Source organism: Amphibalanus amphitrite, unplaced genomic scaffold (assembly GCF_019059575.1).
Source record: "Amphibalanus amphitrite isolate SeventyFive unplaced genomic scaffold, NRLGWU_Aamphi_draft 000919F_arrow, whole genome shotgun sequence".
NCBI classification, from domain to species: Eukaryota; Metazoa; Arthropoda; class Thecostraca; order Balanomorpha; family Balanidae; genus Amphibalanus; species Amphibalanus amphitrite.
Genome location: NW_024882413.1, coordinates 222,085 through 237,820, shown reverse-complemented (window position 1 = coordinate 237,820; position 15,736 = coordinate 222,085). Strand labels below are relative to the sequence as shown.

Here is a 15,736-nt window from a genome sequence, read left to right as displayed (position 1 = left end):
TATCGGCGGCGTTTTTGTCTTGGCCGGACATCGCGGTGGCTGACAGCCGCCGTCCTGGCGCCAGCGAGCGAGAGAGAGAGAGAGAGAGAGAGAGAGAGAGAGAGAGAGAGAGAGAGAGAGAGAGAGAGAGAGAGAGAGAGAGAGAGAGAGAGAGAGAGAGGGCCGGCCAAGCTCATCTGACACCGGGTACCGTCCGACCCTGGTGACCTGCTGTCACCTCCAGTGACCCGTGTGACCCGAGCGAGCCGTGTAACCCTGCACCACGTCTCCGGTCATTCGTGCGACTGTCTTTGGAGTCGTCCCTTACAATCTGGCGGCACGGAGCCTAAGGACAAGTCACCACTCGTGTTGTTAGGGCTTATCTTCCGTGCCTTATTGAATATTCATTTATATTGCATCATCGCGGCACATGAATCAGTGTCCGAGGCAGATTCAATTCGATAGTGTTTGAATAAACTCAAGATATAGCAGCCGCGTGCAAACAACGACTTACGTTCGTCAATGTCTCGACGGTATTATTAATCGCGTGCAAACGTTCCAATTGAAAATATCCAACTGTTAAACTTTGTGGTGCCCGCTTTACGCTCCAGCTTCTTCAACCTGATGAGGTCACTCTACGCTCCCAGACTCCCCGCATATGACCTGTCTGCCCCCGGTAACCCCAGTGCCACCGTTATGACCCCGTGGCGCCACTGAGGCGGCGGCCTGTCTCATCAGGGCACGAGCGTACGACGGCGGGACACTGGCCGCGCCGGCCCGACACAGGTAAACAATCAACACCGGTCTTAATCACCGTGTCTATCAGAGAGGTTTGGAGCCGCCCGGTGGCGGCGGCGACGGTCCCAGCGGCGACCGGTTCATTGGGCTGCTGGCGGCAGCCTGAGTGACCGGTCCACCTAAGGCCCGGTCCAATGGTTTTCCCAGTAGCAATATTCCCTGCTGGCGATGTCGGTAGCAATATTCAAGTACCACAGGGACAGATTCACTTGCTGGCGCACGATTAGAAGTGAACTGTGATTTCAGTAGTCTTTACCGCTTGATGCTCGACCACAGTCAGCCAATATGTCAATTGTTTGACGTCAGCCTGGGAGGCGCTATACTAGCCGACGTTGCTTGCAGCCACCGACCACAGCCAGTTAGCACCGCTGCCTGTCTGACCGCAGTTGAGTTTATCAGAACCACTGGCTGCCATGCCTGCAGTTACTAACAACAGCCAGTCAGCACTACTGTCTCTAGTCAGCGACCGCAGCCAGTCAGCTCCGCTCGCGCTGCTACTTATAATATGTCAGCAACCACATCCCGTCAGCTGCGGTCCGACAGTGCGCCCAGCGTCACTCGGCCTGCTGCTGTCTCGCCCTGACAGTAATCGGCTCACCGCGTGTGCCTCCGATCCGCAGCTCACGTTCATTCCGACCCCTCGGCTGTCCGTCTGACCATCCATCTCAATATTGTTTGCCAGCGTGCTCGCTCTCCCTGAAAACCACTCGGCTACCTCTCATCTTATCCATCCGTCTGTCTGTCTGTCTGTCAATCTGTCGGTCTGTCGGACTGGCCAGTGCATGCCCCTTTGTCTCTTGGTCTGCCACTGCGATCTAACCGCGCACAGGCGTGTTGGATTCTTCTATTTTGGTTTGTTTATTGGATGTTTATTCCGCTATACCTATATTTACTCCTTTCTTCTTGTCACCCCTCCTTCTCCCTCCCGTTTTCCGTTTTCTCGTCCGGCGCCGTCGCCGCTGAGGCAGATTACTAGACCCTCCCCCTCTCCCCGCCACCCCCGGCGCTCTGCCCCAGGCGGCGGCGATCAATGGTTTAATCTTGGTAATGGAAGCCGGAGGTGAGACCAGCTAAATATTATGGTTAAAGTTGCCCTGTCATTGCTTCCGATAGGGGGGGCGGTCGCCGCTCTGGCGGCCGCCAGCAGCCGCAGGCGGCACGAGCCATCACTGTTTGCCTTCTCTGTGTGTATGTGTGTCTGTGACGTGGCTGGGACCGATGCGGCCGACTGCGCCGCGAGGGAGCTGCCCAAGACTGACCGACGGACGGACCCGCGTACGGACGGAGTACGGACGTACGGGGATGGACGCCAGAGGGAGAGCACTCGGCCGCTCAGTCCGGCCCGCTCGGGCGTGAACTCAAGTGTAATGAATGTGTGAGGCGGGGACGGCAGGGCCGTGATTCGCTGTCGGGAGGGACGTGATTTGCTATCGGTCGGGCGCGGCGAGCTCTGATGGATTGTTTCAGGGGCGAGAGAAGGGCTAACCGATTCGGAAATCCAGTCGACCCTTTATGTAGGGAGAGCGAGGCCCGACAGCTCAAGGGGGATGCATGATTTCGGACGCTTCTGCACTCGCTGTGCCATGGTGGTTATATCGGTATTTTCGACTGTTCTACAGCAAATATTGTTCCAAGTAGGACTTAAATAATTTCGCCTGATCCAGCTCCGCCTGTTCGGTTTGTTCAGCCCAGCCTGGACACTGCCCAATGTCCAGCCCGGCCCTGTCCACTGTCCAGTCCGGCCCTGTCCACTGTCCAGTCCGGCCCTGTCCAGCCGTACCCAGCTCAGCTCGCTAATCCCCGTCCCTGCCCCCGAGCGGGGTCACCCGAGCACGGGCCGACCGGCCGTAGATAACTATCGCCGCCTCCCCATCGCCGGTCGGCGGGCCCCCAAACAAATATCGGCGCCGACGCCGCCGCGACCTCGGCCCAGCTCTTTCAACTGTAACGATTTCCCGGATTAGAGTAACTGGAGCAAACGGGACGGACTCAGAGCCGTAACACAAGACAAAATGTTTATCGAAGATTTTACCGGTATTTTCCCTCAGAGATCTATGTGATGTTTGGAAAGATTCTGTATCTTTTGGTCCCGATCCATTTCCCCTAAGAAGATGGAGGCGGAAGGCCTTTGAAGAATGGAGATGGGAGTTCGTTTTGACGAAGGATGGTTTTCGCGGGTATGGAAGCATGATTCCGAAGGACATTACGCACGAACAACATCCAACTCTTCAGAACGATGCTGAGCAAAAATAAAACAAAATAATGCAAAATACAGCACTGAGCGATTGAATATGATTCCAACAAGAAAACGAAACGAATAGAAACGGAAAGAAGCATTATTCCGGAGAACATTACGCACGAACAATATACATACAACTCTTCAGAAGGACATTGGGCAAAAAGAAAAAATAAAGCAATTTAAAATGCAGCACTGAATGATAAGATCTCGATGCTACAACACTGAAGGAACTATGTAAACGTCAGCAGTACTGTCCTGGCCTGAAGCTGACATATTATGTCAGCATCATGTAAGTGTGTAGATATGATGTAACTATATGACGTACAGTTATGTACAGTAATGTAATTAGTACAGTACTGAGTACAGTACCTAATGTAGTAATTAACCAGCTGCAGCGTAAACAATTTTAGATCACTGCGTTGAGGTCAATACCAGGTGCCCAAAGGCGAGGCATCAGCAATCAGAGGCTGAATCCTGTCACTAATTCATTAATTTACACGTGGCAACTGACATGTCAGCGAATTAGGCCAACGAACGAGCTATTGTTTGCAGTCTCGTGGGCCATTTCTGTTTCAACTTCCAAATCCGGCGAGCCCACTAAGCCGGCTGGATCCCGGCAAACCAAAGATTTGGCCACCGATCCACCGAATCGGCAGCTGGTCCACCCTATCTGGCCCTCTCAGCACGAAATGTCCACTGTTTTCGCTGCGATAGGACCGGATGATTACCTGAGCCATTTTCTGATAATCGATAGACCGCCTCTCGATGCTGAGTACAGATTCAACAGTCGGTTTGCGATCAAACACGCCGAAAAGTCGCGTGGTGTGTATTTCCGAGAAGCGCCGGTACTCGTCGGAAGTGGCGGACGCCGTGGGCGGCAACAGGAGTGGCAGGCCCGACGGGCGCGACGCTGCGCCGGCCGGCCGCGTAGGCGCAGGGAACGGCCCACTGGCGTCCACCGCGTGACATGAGGCAGCTTGAAGCTTCAGACGGCTGCTAGAACTGGCTGGACGACCAAACGGCATGGATTGTTGGTTAGATTGAAGTCCCGCACCCCAAGATGCATCACGTTTTTCTTTTGTTGAGGAGCGACTGAAGGAACACAACACGGTTGAATTTCGCTTACCAACGACGGACCGCACCTGCTGAGAGCAGCGGTGTCGGTGTCAGGCACAGGGTCAGTTGCGATCTGCATTGAACTCCGAGATAAGCTCCTGCCCCGTTAGTAGCGGTTCAGACATGATAACGGCCAGTGTGCTGTATATCGGGCGTCACTCGGTATCACATTCAGACAACATGCAAATGACCCATGACGGTCACATCACCCCTGTCCGCCCGTGCGGCATGGGCGGCAAATGATTGCCAGGTACTACTGCCAATGCTTTCCAAGTCCCCCCTCCCTCCTGTAAATCCTCCGAACCCTGTCCAACAGCCGCCGTTCGCTGCTCTGCGGGCGCTTACAGTACGCCGCCGGGTGCCCCGCGTCGTGCGTGCACGGGCGGCCGGCCGGCGCCCGTGAGTGCAGCGCTGTGTGCGTAAGTACGGTGACCTTGCAGCGGCGCCGTCCAGTCGGCCCGGCGGCCGACCGACCCGTCCGCAGGCTCCACCTCGTCTCCGGGGCGGCCAATAGCCGGGGTCCGGCAGCAGTCCAGACGAGCTACTCTCGGCGGCCGCGCCGGCCGGCCGGCCCTCTGCTGCCCTCTGGGGACTGGATGAGCCGGCTCTCAGGTGGCCCGGGGCCGAGCGCCGCTCTCAGCGGCACGGAACGGCGAACGGCACGGCGGGTTACGACACATGATATAGCGTACGGCGCGCGTTACGGTACGACATGGTACGGCCGCAGAATGCCGGAGTACGGCGGAGTATGGCTGGATAGATATGTCTCACGGCAAGGCATGACGGGGGCAGCAGCACGAAATCGTCGCCGTGCAATGTTTACCTAATCACGCGCTTCTGTCCGCCTTGGATGGAGCTGAAGGCCCGGCGGGGTTCAACGCGTACCAGCACGGTTTTCAAGCCCGCGGAAGGCAACATCCTGGGGACTAACGGCGAGAGGACCAGACACAGCCTGGAGTTCGGAGTCTGTCCAAATATGAGGTGTAACAAGGATTCTCAGATACTCGGAAGCAAAACCAGATATAGGATGAAACACTAACTGGGCTCGACGCCTACCGCCACCGTCAGTTACTCAAGATCCGACGTTCTTGTGGGTATTACCAGCCAGACTGCTGCCTAATGCTTACCGGTTGAGCTTTGAAAACCACATCAACCGACGAATCAGCTCAATCAAGTTAGTGAATCAGTTGAACTTCTCTGCCGTTCAAAGAACTCTCCATCATGTCGAGTTCATGAGGATCGCACGAGTTTTGACGTTCTTGGAGACATTCTTAAATAGGTATAGGTATACGGACTTGTGACCTATGTGGCAGTAGTTGCAGATAAAACATATGAGTGAGAGTTCCATAAACGCTTCAATGGCGTGGCATAGTTTCAGGTGAACCACATTATAGGTACAGACACTTTCATCATGCTCTGGCCCCATAGGCTATCGTTATTTGGTCCCTAAGTTTCAAAGCCAGAAGTACGACCTCGTAGTTCCATTGCTTCACAATTATGGAAAGCGTCCCGTAAAATTTTCAGCATAAATGATTTTTTGCTAAAAGTATCCACAGCTGCCAATGCTGAGTAGCTCATGCATTTGGCAAGCAAAATAGTCATAGTAAGATGGGACGCGATAGATTAGAGGCGTTACGTGCGCATCTTATCTAAATTAGCATGTTTGACTTGAGAGTTGATGAATAAAAATCCTTTTAGGAAGAACTGTTTCCATTGCATGATACCCAAGGACACAACACTCGCTTTTCTTTTCTTTTCTTTTGAATACGCTTCCACAACCGTATAATAAATGTACTCATGTGTGAATGTCCTGACATGCACTCTTCAGGAGAATCATGTGAAATAATATAAGAATAGCATACTCAAAAGTTGGCTGAAACGCTAGGTAATAAAACAGCTATCTGTACAATTTACCTCTAGACGATACTAATTAGGCAATAGATAATGTCGGTTATCAAAGTGCCAGCCCCAATGTGTCCGGAGTTGTGCCATTAACTAATGTTAGGGCGACGGACGTGGCGCGGCAAATGTTGCACGCCATAAAGCAGTTAATGACGGCGAATGGCGGCTGATAAATCATACTACCGGCCCGACCGTGTCAGACAGAACAGGTGACAGTGGCGGGCTGAGTTCTGACAGATCCAGGTGACAGTGGCGGGCTGAGTTCTGACAGCTCCAGGTGACAGTCGGCTGACGGTGGCAACAGCCACGGTAAGGTAAAACTCACACTTGGTGACAATATTTGATTCACCAACCTACCATAGTAACAAATAACCGTAATTAAAGCTATAAAACCCACAGCCACATCCATTTAGTGCTAAATAGTTACAAACCCACAGTCATGACAACATTGAGGAACTCTAGTCCCCAGACGCACAGTCAAGGGGCAAGTCACTGAGGGCAAGGAGCAGCTCTTGCCAAAGTCTTTTCGAGACCGTTAACCTAGGTAACAGAACATCGACGTTCTAAAAACAAAACAAACTGCGCGCAGTGACATCAGTGTGCACCAATGCCTGACCGCGTGGGCGTAATGCCGGTAGTTTATTTTCGGCCGATTTGTCAGCAGCCACGCCCCGTGTCACGGCGATCGGTGCCCCATGCCGAAGTCCACTCTCCGGCTGACTCAGAGAGCCCTGAGGGCGATCTGGTCCGTCTCGAACCACTCCCCTACCGGACCATGGTCTGAGGTCCGACCGGCGCGGTGTCCACCGAGCCGGTCACCTCGGCCGCAACATCGCCCGCGCACAGCCTCTCGAGTGATCAATACGGCCGTAAGTTTTATAACATTGCCACTAAAAACGCCGCACCGGTCTTTATGGCTCCAATTATAGGGCAACTTTGCTCGATGATAAATTCATTTTAGTTTTTGGCTAATTAGATGGCGGGCAGCGCTCGCGCGGCTCGCCGGAGGAGGCGCTCGTGTCATGTCTGCGACACATAACGGCAGGCGCCGTGTCGCGGCCGGCCGACCGCGCCGTGCCGTGCCGCGCGCCGCCAGCATTAAGCAAATTATCTCTGTGCCGACTATCGATTTCGGACGGCCACCGCAGTCGGGCGCAGAAACAGACGGCAGGCGGCCGCGACACCCCAGTCCAAGACCAGAAACAGCAGGCACCAGGCCGCGACACCATAGCGAGGACCAGAAACAGACTTCACTCGGCTACGGCCAAAAACAGACGGCAGCGGGCCACGACACCACAACAGGGCACATAAGCAGACGACACCCGACCACGACGCCATAGGAGAACGACCAGGGCAGTGATGGAGAACCGACATGAGCGACAGAAAAATAACAATGAGAAGGCAAGCAGAAAATTAAGAGCAGTGACAGATATCGGCAAAAGTCATGTGGGTATAATATAGTGTTTACAGCCGTAGAAGTAACCTCAGCCACAATCGCAGCCACATACAGCCAGCCACAGCCACAGCCGGGCGGCGGGAGCTGCGCCCACCAGCAATCGATGACATCAGAGCGGCTCGGCTGTCAGCCCGTTCCGGCCCGGCGTCCACCCTTCACTTCCGTCCTTCCTTCCTCCTTCCTTCCTGTTTTCCGCCCTGTCTCCTCCCGTCTATCTTCACTCTCGGTCTACCATGCGCAGTCTCTCTTTCCCTTTCCTCTCTCTCTCTCTCTCTCTCTCTCTCTCTCTCTCTCTCTCTCTCTCTCTCTCTTTCTCTCTCTCTCTCTCTCTCTTTCTCTCTCTTTCTCTCTCTCTCTCTCTCTCTCTCTCTCTCTCTCTCTCTCTCTCTCTCTCGCACCACGCTGCTCCCACTGTCGTTCCGGACTCTCTACCCTCCGCTTCTCAATATCTGTCTCCCCACCGTTTGTTCTGCGCACTTGAAACGTAGGGAGAGTTTCACAAATGCTATCGGTGGCACGTGCCGTTTGGATTGTCTCAAGAGGGTCTGCGAAATCTTGTGCTACTCGTCATTTGCGTTTTTGTCACATTTGTTATCGATTTCAGATCTTCCACGGAAGGCATGTATGAAGGATATCAACTTTGTGTGATTGACATATTTTTCAAGTGGGTTTAGCCGGTGATGTAAGCAAAGACAAAGAAGAGATAGAAAAAATGGTTGGTAAAAGGTAAGGTACAAAGCTTAGCAATCATATCAAGTCAAAACAATCAGTAGCAATTATGGTCTTGGATTGTAAGAGGCATGTGACCTGCTACCTCATAACTCATTGCGCCACAGGGCACGGGGCCATTCCGGACACGAGTCGCAGCGGTCGAAACTTCCGAGTGCACCGCCACCAATTGACGGCAGTTTGTTGCAAAATATGGACCGGATATAACAGCGGCGCTCCAAATTGGTTGGTGTCGATTGCCTGTTCCGGGCTCGATGGGAGAATGGCTTGGCGGCGGCTATGGTGCGACCAATGGGCACGCCACGTGCCTTGCAGGGCCCCTGGTGTGCCCCAAAGCCGTCCGCCGCCCGCCGCCCACCATCCGAACGACATACATTGTCTGCCAACCAGGGCCCCGGCGTCTGCCCGCGCCACTTAACGCATGCATTTTTAATGTCGCGCCGTGCAACGTCTATTTACTGCCCAGTTATGTTTCTGATCCAACAAGCGGGCCGGTGGAAAATGAGCCGTTTAAAGCTCGGCACACAGGTGCACAGTGCTACAGCCGATAATTGCGGCCGGTCGCCACTTCTCGATGAGCAAAGTTGTTTCTAATTTCCTGTGAAACGGGCGAGTGCAAATATTGAGTCCGTATTTCATGGGAGGGGGATGTAATAGAGCCGCGCAAATGCAGCAAAGCGTGACTATTGGAAACAGTACCACCACCTGCTGCGGGTCGCAGGGCTTTGTGCAGGGCCTTACACGGCAAGCCCTCAGGGCGCCATTTTTATTTCTTTTGATACAATTTTGTATGTCGGGTTGTGAAATAAGATAATTTTACCATTTGAATATTGACCCTGAATATTGCGGTTTTGCTGAGAGCAGGTAATTTTATTAGTTTGCTCAGGATTGAAAACATTGATGAATTTACACCAATAATAAAATTGGTGCAGATAGGTACACATAAACTTTATCTATGGGACTGTGACTACTTCAGAACATTTCGGAAAACGATAAATACTGAAGCCATTGATTTTTCTCACCCTTCCGATATGAACGATGTAGCCCTACATGCAACGATGATACCTATTCTCCTAGCACTCTTGTAGGTAAAATGATATTCTTTGTTGGCAGGATATAGTTTAACCCTCGCCCGTATTGGTGTTTTTCCAGCCGCGAACGTATAAGGGGGGGGGGGGGGTCCGTTGGACCCCCCCCCCCTTGCCGTTTCGCCCCTGATCGAGCTAGAGCTTCGCGGAAAAAACGAGCGTGTTGCCCGTGACGAGAGGAAGCCGATGATACCCAATTTTAAGGTCCTAGGTCATTGGTTGACCTTGCAGGTCAGGTCAATGACCCCAAAGGCGGGAAAATCGGGACCTGTTACAACGTCGTAAAGTGTGGCTGCTATGGGGGTTTTTCGGGTGCTGATCACGAATATCATGTTAGTTTTGATCACAGATGATGTCTTTTTGTATTTAGGCCAGGTCGGGTCAGGTCAGGTCAGGTCAACCAGTAAGCGTATTCGTAGTAGGTGGCAACCGCCTCTGACAGCTTCGTAACATGTTACGAAGGCACCAAAACTACTTCGTAAATGTTCATATGGTTGCTAAATTCGAATTCAGCTCCAAAAACTGGCCTAGAAACATGTAAAACTCGAAAAAGTGAACCAAGGTCATCAAAGGTCAATGACCTGACCTGACCTTCAGGTGACCTTGACACCCACCATAATGCATGGGGGCAACATCATATCACATGTTTGAACGCTTGAAACCACGAAAAGACTGCAAACGCGCGGCTAATGCGAGCCGACATACACCGAATCGCGATTCCAGCCAAACATGGTCTCGAAAAGTAGGTCACAGGTCAAAGGTCATTTGGGTCAGGGTCATGAAATTTTCAGGGTAGGTGTGAAATTGATGAACGCGAGGGTACTGAAAGTTTTGTCGCGATCGGCCGCTTTTTACGCGAGTTATTCGCGAAAACCATGGGGGGGTCCGTTCGACCTCCCCCCCCCTATACGGGCGAGGGTTAAAGTCATTCAATGTAGCGTTGTCATACGACGGCTAATTCATAAACTGTACCGCTTTCTTTACATAACTCGAATGCACCACTTCATCACCAACATGCTTTGCGAGGCACACTAGTCTGCAACAACGGACATTGATGGCAGTGGTGATGACATATTGCATCTCTGTTAACAGCTCAATAACAATCACGTAACAGCCTCACCCACCGATTGGCCAACACCCCCGGCCAGTATGGCTCCTGATGTTCCAGCACGCCCCGCGGCCATTCCTCCTGTCCCGTCCGCGGCAGCGCGCGATGTTGAGGACCGACAGGACCCCCAGATGTTGTCAAAATACCACCGAAACAACAAACGGCCGGCCAGCGAGGCCCAAACAATGGCCTCACCCGGGCCACACATCAATTAACGCCACGGCACGGCCAAATAAACCAACTGTTGACCTGTCACCGCACTGCAGTCGCAGTCAAAAGGGCAGACTCAGTCACAGGCACAGACCCAGCCTCAGTCACCGCACCAGACTCAGTCAAAAGCACGGATTCAGTAAGTCACCACTGCAGTCAAAAGCGCAGTCAGTGTATGCATTTCCAGACTCTCAAAGAATCCGTCACAGGCACCGACTTAGACAAAGATTCAGTCACTGACACAGTCGCACGCAGTCGCAGCTAGACCACTGCTTTATCTGAGTAACTAAAAAGTAATACCTAACCAATAACCATGCCAAAATCATTGAGCCACTGTGACTGTCACGGCTACAGTATTGCCCTGCGTCACGGTCAAAGACATTGGCTTTGTCAGACTGCGTCACAGTCACGGTCAGTGTCACAATCATTCGTCTTCACACCTTGTATTTCGCGGATTCAAGCTGATGTTCCAGCGTTTATCAAGGTAAGATACATCTTTCATTCCTTTTGTTTCTATTAGCAATGATTTGAAGATATCAATCGCTTGAAGATATTGAATAATTGATGCACTGGCAATATTTGGCACCACATTCGTTGCACATGTAATGCTAGTAAATAACTCACACCAGGGCCCATTATTTCAGCAGTCCCAAGTGTCTGAAAATTGTGAGTCGTAACTCGTAATGCAAGTTAAATTGCATTTTATTGAAGGAAACACTTTAAGCTGGTAAACAACTCCTTGTGTTGAACTTGGTCTTGAGATGCCAAGAATAATTTATGAAAAGTCTTATTTCAATTTCAATTTAATTCATACTGCTATTATTTACCACAGCTGACTATTGTTTTTCGAGTGCCTAAGAACAAAAGTGATGTACTGCAACGTTAACAACAGCATCGTTAAGGAGAGTTATATACGTTTTTATTTACTTCTGTCAAAACCTGCTTTATTTGCGATGTTTATCAGCACAATGAAAACTATTTCAATCTTCCCTATTCTCTAAGCGAGGGTTAACTCTGTTGTTACTCATTGTAGAGTAAAACAGCAGCGTTTATCCTCTTCGCTAGGGTAAATTCTGTTGGTAAAGTAAAACAACAGCGTTTATTCTCTTTGCGAGGCTACATGAATCGATTTTACTCGCCGGTGTGTGACAAAAAAGTTTGTGTGCCTCGTACTCTCTCCTAACGCACTAACACTTCAGGATTTATAAAACAAGTTATCAGTGTACCCAGGTGTGAATGAGCAATCATGAGCGAATATGATGAGATGGCGCATGAGGGCCCAATGCGCATGTGCATGAGAGCTTCGAAAGATGAATATCAAAGTTGTCAGCCACTTGTGTCATTCAAAACACAAAATAGGAAATCAGACATCGCAATGAAGTCAGAAACACACAGAGAAAGCAAATACGATCCAAAAGCACAAACCTAACTGGCCGCGCTCGGCCAGCGACGCATTGCACAATTTGAAAGAAACTAATTAGCCTTGAATTTCCTTTGCCACAGCACTACCTCGCACGAATTCTCTCTGTTTGCAAGGGAACACCCGGCGCTATGAAACACCATGCAACGTTGCCGCCACTGAATGGCTTTAGAGATTTAGCATCAAATATGCATGTTTTAATTTGGCACCGATGATACAGCGGTGGTAATTTGGCCAGTTAGCGGCTTAACGAGCGCTCCACCGCAGTAACAACGCTGGAATGTGGCACGTACTCGTTTGAAGCACGTGGCTTCGTGCCGGTGTTCGTTGCTATGACGTGTTGTTAGGTCTGTTCGCATTGTCTCCTTGGTCTGTTCGGATTGTCTCCTTTGGAGATGACAAGGCTCAAACCTTATGGCGATATTCTTAATTATTTTTGCTGGGGCTTGGATATGAATTAACTATGTAATGTTTATAGATGACCGACTTCAAGGGTGTCAATATCAACGTTATTAGTACCCATATTCCATATCGCAACCGACAGGATTCCGACGAACCGACGACAGACATCGAAATCTGTTCATCTCGTTCTGCCTTGCTGGTTTCGACGTGAGGAGTTTGGTAAAGGCCTGTGACTGTTCCGGAGGTTCAAGCATGCATGCTATAACTGTAATATCTAGTGTATGTTTTTTCAACAGCACAAAACGTTCCCTTTTCTGAGTTCCACTGACCGCGTGCCTGCCCGTTTCAGTTCAGCCTCTGTCTGTATGTTTGTGTGCACCTGTGTGTCTGTTGGTGTCCCTGTGTTCTCCGCTGTACAGGGACATGCTACTGTCGGCCCGATAGTATCGACAGGCTGGCGGAGCGGTGTGCCGGGTTGCAGTGACGCTGTCGGAGCCGCCGCAACTGCACTAATCAGTCTGCACGCCAGGGTGGACTTAGTTGGGCCCACAGCCGCCCGCCCGTCCCCGGAGAGCCCTAACCGAGCGGCGCTGCACGCGGCCCCGCGCGAGGGGAGGAGGACCGCGCCATTGCAGAGGGGCGGTCAGCCGTCACAGTCAGCCACCCGCACCGAGAGTCAATGCTTGCACATTGCACAATATCCACCGCGTTTGATGCCGTATACCTGAGCATCATTGGGTATAAAGTGAAGTGAGGATAAAGTTGGGCAAGTCCCCAAAAACAATCCATCGAAATTCCAAAACTTCCATCACTATTGAGATCGTCATGACCCCTGGCCCTGGAATGAGGAAAGACCGAGGCCTAGCCAGCCGGCCACTCACCTTCCCCTGTTCCTGCATCTGCTTCAGGTAGATCTCCCGCTTCTTGTCCTTGCAGCGCTTGTTCTGGAACCAGACGCGCACCACTCGCGGGCTAAGCCCCGTCATCTCCACTAACTGTTCCTTCATGAGCGCGTCCGGCCGCGGGTTGGCGTTGTAGCAGGTGCGCAGCGTGTGCAGCTGCTTTTCGTTGAGCACAGTCCGCACGCGGGTCGTCTTGCTGTCACCGGTCTTTCGCTCTCGTTTGCTGGATACGGTGGCGTCGGAGCTGTCGGCCGAGGGCGATGGCACTGCCGACGAAAGAGCGGCTGGTCAGGGGTTCAGCCGAGTCCGGGGAGAATCTCCGTGACTCAAAATAGATAGAACTATTCAGACATAGACGCAGATCCATGTCTGAAGCTCATCAACTCGTCAATGGAACTGTAATGCAAGAAGGAACAGCACGTGAAAGGTCACATTAGTGATGAATAGCTGGTGAATATGGGAAAGAATTCAGTTATCTCTGCGGCCTTCAATCTTTGAGTAGCATCCACCGGGATAAATAAAGTCGTTCGAGGAAGTAATCCTCTGCAGAGACAACTGAGAAAGCCCAGGCTAAAAAGGTGACTCAGACGGACAAAAACCTACTTAAAGGTAGGCTGACGGGCAGCTCGTAAGATAGGCACACAGTAGTGAGTTACTGAAGCTTCTCCCAGCAGGGCGAGGTGCGGCACCTTTGAAGAGGTGTCATCAAAAGGGCCGCACCAGAGCGACACTCCCAAGGGTCAGAGGTCGACAATTACATGTGTTCATCGCTGACACGCCGAGCGCAGTCACTGAGGCAGCACGCATGAGAGTAACATATCCCACACTGCAGATTTGTGACCCGCAATTAAACGGTGACTTAGGACACACGTTGAGTAGGCATTATTTTACAGCGGCCCATTTAACAGGCTGATTTCAAACAATGCCGGGAGCTTACGGTGGAGTTACGGCCCTGAGCGAACATGGTGGTCTCAGGGGCATATTGCAGCCATTTCTAGCAAGCTTAAGTGACAAAATAAAGAACGTCAAAGAAGTGCAGCAGCGAAAGGGTGCCAAAGATTAAAAAGGTATATTGTCCTTTGTTCATTTTCACTATGCAATGCATTCCGATCAATATAAGTAGCGCTCGGTTTTGGCGTAAAAAAAATATTGCCGTTTTACCCTTTCCTTTTCCAATCTCCTTATGCTTTTAGCACAATCAATCGTGCAACAATGCGTGGTTGACAGCCAAAGTTCGCAGAATAATTGTCCTATTCTATCCAAATTTGACTGACCCTCCACTACAAGCACCCTCCCACGGCCAATGGAAAGTCCGTTCGATGGCTGGCCCCAAAACAGGCCCATCACATCGATCCGACTCCCGGCACATTGAAATATAGCCCGTGACAAGACCTGACACGCGATGTTATTTAAACTCGCCGGGCCCGACTCGGGTCTGGGCGGCCGTGCGCGAAACTGATCAGTAATTCCGGTGGCTTTATTAGCTCGTCCGCGGCCGGCCGCATCATGGACCCCCGCGGCGGCGGCAGGGGCGGCAGCAGGGTCAGGCGGCGCCTCCCGCGGCGCCTGCGGTCGGCGGGCTGCCTGATGACGGCACTCTGCCGGCCCCACATCACACACACCGCTCAGCGCGCGGTCAAGTAACTCTATTACGACTCCATAAGCGGAGCTCACTGTGCTGTCGGTGCATTACAGGGGCCGAATCTCCCGGGTGTAGACTCTCAGGTTTTCTGCGCTGGACGCGTCCTTGGCCGCTTCTCCCCGGGGTCTCGTTTTGTATCTCATTATGATAAATTATTCTGACTTCTAATTAGCCACGCGCCTGGCAGCCGCCAGTGGTGACGTCATCCAGGTCGGGGCGGGCCTAATTGGGCGTGTGTGGATGGGGCCTGGCGGTACCCAGCTGCCCCCCCCCCTCTGAATGATCCACTGCCCGCGGGGGCACAGGATAGTGACCGGGCCCATAGGATATAGAGAGGTGTGATGGTTCCACCGCACGAAACAAGCGCACTGACGAGAGCCGTGGTGTGGATTAACACGTCACGATGAGCAGGCATCACGAACGACGAGTGACCTGCTTTATCACTTTTATCAGCGAAAGATAGCATGATTGGTTTGCTTTATTGAGAAAGGTTTTGGAGGCCAGCACCAACAAAGCATAGCTTTTTGCTACCAATTTCATCATGGTTTGCCTACTTTTTCATTTCATCTTCTTGATTTTGGTTTTTACTTTTTAACTACTAGATCAGAAAAATGCGTGAAGAACTACACACCTGAATTGAGCTTCCTGATCAAGGTATTGGACCCTCAAATTCATTTTTATCAAGAGCATCTAGCATTTGCTTATCCACTGCAAGAGTAATGCATGCGCATCGCACATTGCACAT

The 15,736-nt window shown here is 51.6% G+C and overlaps 1 protein-coding gene across 1 annotated transcript in view; it reads right to left on the bottom strand.

Moving 5' to 3' along the window:
* The window catches only part of LOC122368058 (insulin gene enhancer protein isl-1-like), a 66,625-nt gene that overhangs the window by 31,351 nt on the left and 19,538 nt on the right, over window positions 1-15,736 (bottom strand). The window contains exon 4 of the mRNA XM_043341672.1: window positions 13,329-13,615. Coding sequence (XP_043197607.1) covers window positions 13,329-13,615 — 287 coding nt within the window. The remainder of the gene's footprint in view (window positions 1-13,328; window positions 13,616-15,736) is intronic.